This window comes from Triticum aestivum, chromosome 4A (genome assembly GCF_018294505.1).
Source record: "Triticum aestivum cultivar Chinese Spring chromosome 4A, IWGSC CS RefSeq v2.1, whole genome shotgun sequence".
NCBI classification, from domain to species: domain Eukaryota; kingdom Viridiplantae; phylum Streptophyta; class Magnoliopsida; order Poales; family Poaceae; genus Triticum; species Triticum aestivum.
The window spans coordinates 677,435,270-677,442,376 of record NC_057803.1 but is presented as its reverse complement, the minus strand read 5'-3'; the positions used below and the strand labels follow the sequence as shown (position 1 = coordinate 677,442,376).

The window sequence follows — 7,107 nt, the reverse complement described above, 5'->3', positions numbered from 1 at the left end:
TCTATGCCCATTTCTCCACATGTGCATGCTATCTACCTTTTTTGTTATGATCTATCTAATTTGTATGTAAAACTCGACCCGCTGAAAGTACCACTCTATTAGCAACGATTCTATCTTTTATTCGCTAGAACATGCCAATTTTGAAAAATAAATCAGAGCATCTATGTTTCTTCAAACACAAATATGTATGGATTATATAATAGATGTTCTTCTGTTACTGCTGAAAGAAGGAACTAAGAAGAGCAAATTATTCATTTTGCTTCAGTTAGTGAACAGTTTCTGAATTGGGGGACATAGAAAAATTGCCACGTTGCACAGAAAAATTGCCATCCATTCGACCCGACGGCTTTGAGGGTGTTCGCTGGGAGCCCTAAAAATATGACGTGCCCTGCGTATTGGGGTCCTCTATTTCTAGGAATAGTGCCGGACACTTCCTTCCCTCCTTTCTATATGCACATGCATGCTGATGTCACTCTTATATTCAATTTTCTAAAAAAACAAAAAACAAATTTCTGCATACACCAAGAACCAAGTGGTGCACTAAATTCACAAAATAGATGTTCTGTTTTGGTGCCGTTGTGGCATCAGATGATCTGGTAATACATGCATTCAATGACTAACAACAATTCATGATCCCTTGTAGATAAACTCCATAGCAAGATCGTCTGTTGATGAGCTCCATAGAAAGGTCGTGCAACACAATACAGTAAACCGCTACATCTACCTTTTACATACAACTCTTCTGAATTTGTAGCATGTGTGGTCAAAAGGTCATGGCGATACACTCCTCTCTTACAGCTGCAAAGAGGTCCGAGTTCATGTATCTCTCGCCCCCGCTCGGGAACATGGTCACAATCATCTTCCCCTTGTTCTCTTCTCTCGCGGCGACCTAAAAGGGTTACTAAAGATCAGGAAGTGAAATCTTAAGATAACTCAAAGAAAGTTTTCCCCAGACTGGTTCTCGGTTATGTAAGAACCTTCAGACAAGCCGCCAAGTTTGCCCCAGAAGATATGCCCACAAGCAGGCCCTCTTCCATTGCCAACCTCCTTGCGTTCACCATTGCTTCCTCGGTGGTCACGGTAAGCACTTCGTCGATGACCAAGGTGTCCAAGATTTCAGGCAAGAATCCTGGTCCTATTCCCTGGATTTCATGTTTACCTCGCTCCCCACCTGAACAATGACAACAAGCAAGGCAATAGTGTCAGTGTCAGTGTCACTCAACGTACTATTTTGGTGTTGTTCGGGTGATTTTAGTAACTGGCACCACACAATCTGAAGCAAACATGGAGCCATATAATTATCTGGACCACCACAGGTTCCAATCATATAGATAAGACGAAGCATGATTTATTGCCATTTCTCTGAAAAAAGATGGTGAGTGAAACTAATGGACTGACAAGTAAACAACAAGCAGAGTTACAACTGTGAAGGGAGAAATACTTCATTTTGTGGCAAAGATTAGATGCCAAATTATTATTTTCACAGCGTTCTGGTAGTTTGATTCTTTGAAGCATAGAAACACTATAAAATATTTATCTGGTCCTAATAGTCATTACTGATGATTTCCAAGGGATATGGGGCAAGTAGTCCTTTGTTGATGATTTTACCTGAAATAACTGGGCTCTCTGCAGGTTCTACACAAATGATCTTCACATTTGGATTTTGCGTCTTCAAATACTTCCCAACACCTGATACCGTGCCCCCTGAGCCTGAACCTGCAACAAATATATCCACCTTCCCAGCAGTATCCTTCCAAATCTCGGGTCCTGAAAATTGGGCATGTCTTTAAAAGTTACACGGTCTGTTCCTTGTGAACATCAAGTGCAAGTCATCTTGAGACAGTACCAGTCCATCGGATGTGTGCCTCGGGGTTTGCTGGATTCGAGAACTGATCAAGAACATGTACATTGGGCAATTCTTTCTTAAGCTGTTCGACCTTTTCGACTTGCCCCGGAAACCCAAGTGCCGGATCTGCCAATTTACTCACACCAAATGGAGCAAGTCACCAATACAAATCATAGCAATTGGCCATTGTAAGCAACTCTATGCAAGGCAAATCAGAACTAAGCAAGCAAGTAAGATTCTGTTTTTTTAGACAGGAATAAAGTAAGATGCTACTATCTATCTTAATCTTACCGGTTATGAACAGCTCAGCACCCATGTATCTCAACAAGATCTGCTTATCCAGCGAGTACTGGCCCGGCATCACCGCGACAAACCTGTACCCTTTGCTCAGAGCAATGAGCACCAGTCCTAGCCCCAAATTACCGCTTGTCGGCTCGACTAGAGTCGTGACCCCAGGTGAAATCAGCCCTTTCTCTTCGGCGTCTTCTATCATTCTGAAGTAAACATAAGAAGCAGACACATCATAAGTTCATATAATTCCAATACTTACCATATGTTTTAGTGTTCTGACAACAGCAAGACTATGTACCTGATCAGAAGCTGAAGTTACTATTTTCTTGTAAAAAAAATTCTTCTTACAGATGTTTTGGTGTTCTAGGCAACTGTAAACAGTAGGAAGGGTGGCTTACTGAAGGTTAGTGGTTCAGTTCAACAGTATCATCCACCTCATTTGCCCAACCAGCACCAACAAAACTAGCTCTCCAATCTAATCCCATCCCAAGATTTGTGAAAAGAAACGAACCTAATCAAAACGAGTCAACAGTACCTGAGAGCACTGCGGTCCTTGACGGAGCAGAGGGGCTGGTAGGCCTCGATCTTGCCGACGATGCGGGCACCCACCCCCTCCTTCCCGGCGATCCGCTTCAGCTCGATCAGCGGCGTCCACCCTATCAGCTGAACCAAACCAACCGCTCCACATGAGCCTCCCCTAAATCCCAATGCAACTCAATCTCTGTGAATCTGCTCCGAGAGGAGGGAGAGGTTTGCCTGGGTGACGTCGGAGGCGATGTGCTCCTCCTGCCCGGTTCCGCCGCCGGCGAGCAGGGAAGGGACCCCTCTCCGGCCAGCCCCCTCCGCCTCCTCCGCCCCCGGCGCCATGGATGGATGCTCTTCTCGGCGGAGGAGAGGCGGGGCAGCTAGCGCAGCGACGGCTGATGAATCTGCGCTGCAAGTTGTCAAATTGCTATTTGTCTTTTTGGAGCTTGTGGCTGCGCGCCCCAGCTCCCACCCATGGCTGTTAGTTTAATCAAGAACGTGACTTTTTGCGTGGAGCAAACGAGGAGTAATTGTACTACAAGCACCTTAAAATGAATGATTAATTTACGAGTCACATCCTATAGCATGAGCAAACTTGTAGAGCCTCGCGCGGTAATAAATGTTAAATCACTTTTGCGTATGAAAGCTAACTTCAAATATAAACTTATACAACCCTTAAAACATGCTAGATCCTCCTATAATTAATTTAACTTAGGTGAAAAGTTGCAGTTTGAAATCTGGTGTGTCATTTCAAAAACTTCTCAAAATAGATAATAGTTTCGTCTATGTTTTTCTTTGGCTTGTCCAATAGTTCATAATTTTTATGTCGGGCACAACTTTGCACGTTGATGCGTTGGTCATGAGCTGACACATATAATGCAACATATACCGTAAAATTCTGCTCATCAGATAACTCGTATTTTCTTAGTCAAATTTGTGATCAAATTTGAATTTAAATCCAAGGGCTTCACATATTTGAAAGGAGTGGATACTATTTTTTAGCGGGTGTCCCACCAACGTTCTTGGAAAATTGGTTTTATTAACCGCTAGTCCATGCACATGAGCTGTTTTATTCATGTTATGCAATCAACCGTTGCTACGAAAGTGATAGACCAGCCTCGTCAAATTATCTTTGACGTGATAAGAAAATGCGAGGATGCAACCGTAGTCTTCTCCGAGGGACCCTATCCAGCCTCGACAAAGATGACGACCAAGAATTCGCCGGTGGTGACCGCGATGAAATTGGTGTCATGGTTCTTCCACATATCGTGCACAGTAATCTCCATAGTGGGGCAAAAAGACCCCCCCCCCCTCCTTTCCATCTTTCCACTCCCACATGTGCGGCTTTGTTACTATCGGAGGTATCAGCCAACTATTATACAAGTGTTTCCCTTTTGCGGAATATTATAGAAGTAATTAAAGAAGTGGCAATATTGAAGATTTGTATTTAAACACATTGCATGTTTTTGGACACTGCATCGTCACTGGTACATAATAGAGCAACAATGTAAACCTTTAGCATTGAGGTGGTTCGAAAACTTGGAATAATTTACTCGGCACAACGGTTTATAGGGGAAAACAACGCAAATGCTTAAGTATTATAGACGGTTTGCTGCGGAACCGCCTCCAATACTTGAGTGTCGAAAGCAATTTCTTCTTCAAAAATCACATGTATTGATCTTTCCAGGCTAAAAGTTAACTCTTATTTTGTAGCCATCCTGCATTCCAAATCAATTCACAGCAAACATACATCACACATTAATGATATGTGTTATACACATCCACATTCGTCTCATAGTTGCATACTTGCATTCCATTTCATAATACATTCATGTACTTTCAAATGTCGGCAACAAACATATGCAACAGTATTCGAAAATCTAAAGGTTGTATTGAAGGAAATATGCCCTAGAGGCAATAATAAAGTTATTATTTATTTCCTTATTTCATGATAAATATTTATTATTCATGCTAGAATTGTATTAACCAGAAACTTAGTACATGTGTGAATACATAGACAAAAACATATTGTCCCTAGTATGCCTCTACTTGACTAGCTCGTTAATCAAAGATGGTTATGTTTCCCAACCATAGACATGTGTTGTCATTTGATAAACGGGATCACATCATTAGGAGAATGATGTGATGGACATGACCCATCCGTTAGCTTAGCATTATGATCATTACAGTTTCATTGCTACTGCTTTCTTCATGACTTATACATGTTCCTCAGACTATGAGATTATGCAACTTCCGAATACCGGAGGAACACTTTGTGTGCTACCAAACGTCACAACGTGAAAGGGTGATTATAAAGGTGCTCTATAGGTGTCTCCAAAGGTGTTTGTTGGGTTGGCATAAATCGAGATTTGGATTTGTCACTCCGTGTTTGGGAGAGGTATCTCTGGGCCCTCTCGGTAATGCTCATCAATATAAGCCTTGCTAGCATTGTAACTAATGAGTTAGTTGCGGGATGAAGTATTACGGAACGAGTAAAGAGACTTTCCTGTAACGAGATTGAACTAGGTATGATGATACCGATGATAGAATCTCGGGCAAGTAACATACCGATGACAAAGGGAACAAACATATGTTGTTATGCGGTTTGACCGATAAAGATCTTCGTAGAATATGTAGGAGCCAATATGAGCATCCAGGTTCCGCTATTGATTATTGACCGAAGATGTGTCTCGGTCATGTCTACATAGTTCTCGAACCCGTAGGGTCCGCATGCTTAACGTTCGATGACGATTTGTATTATGAGTTATGTGTTTTGATGACCGAAGTTTGTTTGGAGTCTCGGATGAGATCACGAACATGATGAGGAGTCTCGAAATGGTCAAGACATAAAGATTGATATATTGGACTGCTATATTCAGACACCGGAAGTGTTTCGGAGAAGTTTCGGATAAAACCGGAGTGCCAGGGGAACTAATGGGCCACATGGGCCTTGGCGGAGAGAGAGAGAGAGAGAGGGGCGGCCAGGGCAATCCGCGCGCCCCCTCCCCCTTGGGTCCAAATTGGACTAGGGAAGGGGGGCGGCGCCCCCCTTTCCTTCTCCATCTCCCTCTCCTTCCTTCCCCCTCTCTCCCTCTTGGTGGAATCCTACTAGGACTAGTAGTCCAAGTAGGACTCCCCTTGTTGGGCGCGCCTAGGAGGGTCGGCTGGCCTCCCCCTTGCTCCTTTATATACGGGGGCAGGGGCACCCTAGGACACCCAAGTTGATATTTTAGCCATGTGCGGTGCCCCCATCCACAGTTACACACCTCGATCATATCGTCGTAGTGCTTAGGCGAAACCCTGCGCCGGTAACTTCATCACCACCGTTGCCACGCCGTCGTGCTGATGAAACTCTCCCTCGGCCTCAACTGGATCAAGAGTACGAGGGATGTCATCAAGCTGAACGTGTGCTGAACGCGGATGTGCCATACGTTCGGTACTTGGATCGGTTGGATCGCGAAGACGTTCGACTAGATCAACCGCATTAACTAACGCTTCCAATTTCGGTCTATGAGGGTATGTGGACATACTCTCCCCTCTCGTTGCTATGCATCACCTAGATAGATCTTGCGTGATCGTAGGATTTTTTTTGAAATTACTACGTTCCCCAACAGTGGCATCCGAGCCAGGTCTATGCGTAGATGTTATATGCACGAGTAGAACACAAAGAGTTATGGGCGATAATAGTCATACTGCTTACCACCAACGTCTTACTTTGATTCGGCGGTATTGTTGGATGAAGAGGTCCGGACCGACATTACATGACCGCGTTCATTAGACTGGTTCTATCGACGTGCTTTTGCACAAAGGTGGCTGGAGGGTGTCTGTTTCTCCAACTTTAGTTGAATCGAGTTTAACTATGGCCGGTCCTTGTTGAAGGTTAAAACAACACATCTGACAAAAAATCATTGTGCTTTTGATGCGTAGGTAAGAACTGTTCTTGCTAGAAGCTCGTAGCAGCCACGTAAAACTTGCAACAACAAACTAGAGGACGTCTAACTTGTTTTTGGAGGGCTTGCTGTGATGTGATATGGTCGAGGCATGATGTGATATAAATTGTTGTATGAGATGATCATGTTTTGTAACAAAGTTATTGACAACTGGCAGGAGCCATATGGTTGTCGCTTTACTATATGCAATGCAATCGCCATGTAATTATTTTACTTTATCACTAAGCGGTAGCGATAGTCGTAGTAACAATAGTTGGCGAGACGACAACTATGCAACGATGGAGATCAAGGTGTTGCCCCGGTGACGATGGAGATCATGACGATGCTTCGGTGTTGGAGATCATGCGCACAAGATGATGGTGGCCATATCATGTCACATATTTTGATTGCATGTGATGTTTATCTTTTATGCATCTTATTTTGCTTAGTACGGCGGTAGCATTATAAGATGATCCCTTACTAAATTTCAAGGTACAAGTGTTCTCCCTGAGTATG

The 7,107-nt window shown here is 43.5% G+C and overlaps 1 protein-coding gene across 1 annotated transcript; it reads right to left on the bottom strand.

The window, feature by feature from the left end:
• Positions 1–480: 480 nt before the first annotated feature.
• Positions 481–3,165, bottom strand: LOC123088071 (cysteine synthase). Its single transcript, XM_044510224.1, has 7 exons — positions 2,894–3,165; positions 2,673–2,800; positions 2,138–2,340; positions 1,847–1,972; positions 1,609–1,767; positions 978–1,171; positions 481–889 (listed from the first exon to the last, which is right to left on the bottom strand). The coding sequence occupies exons 1-7, from the start codon at positions 3,002–3,004 to the stop codon at positions 764–766; spliced, it is 1,047 nt and encodes a 348-aa protein (XP_044366159.1). The 5' UTR covers positions 3,005–3,165; the 3' UTR covers positions 481–763.
• Between the last annotated feature and the right edge of the window lie 3,942 nt (positions 3,166–7,107).

Coding starts and splice junctions, on each gene's coding strand:
- LOC123088071 (XM_044510224.1), bottom strand. CDS start 3,004: ATGGCGCCGGGGGCGGAGGAGGCGGAGGGGGCTGGCCGGAGAGGGGTC. Junction 1,973..2,137: donor TGCTGAGCTGTTCATAACCG/GTAAGATTAAGA, acceptor GTAAATTGGCAG/ATCCGGCACTTGGGTTTCCG. Junction 1,172..1,608: donor AGAGAGCCCAGTTATTTCAG/GTAAAATCATCA, acceptor GTCATTGTTCAG/GTGGGGAGCGAGGTAAACAT.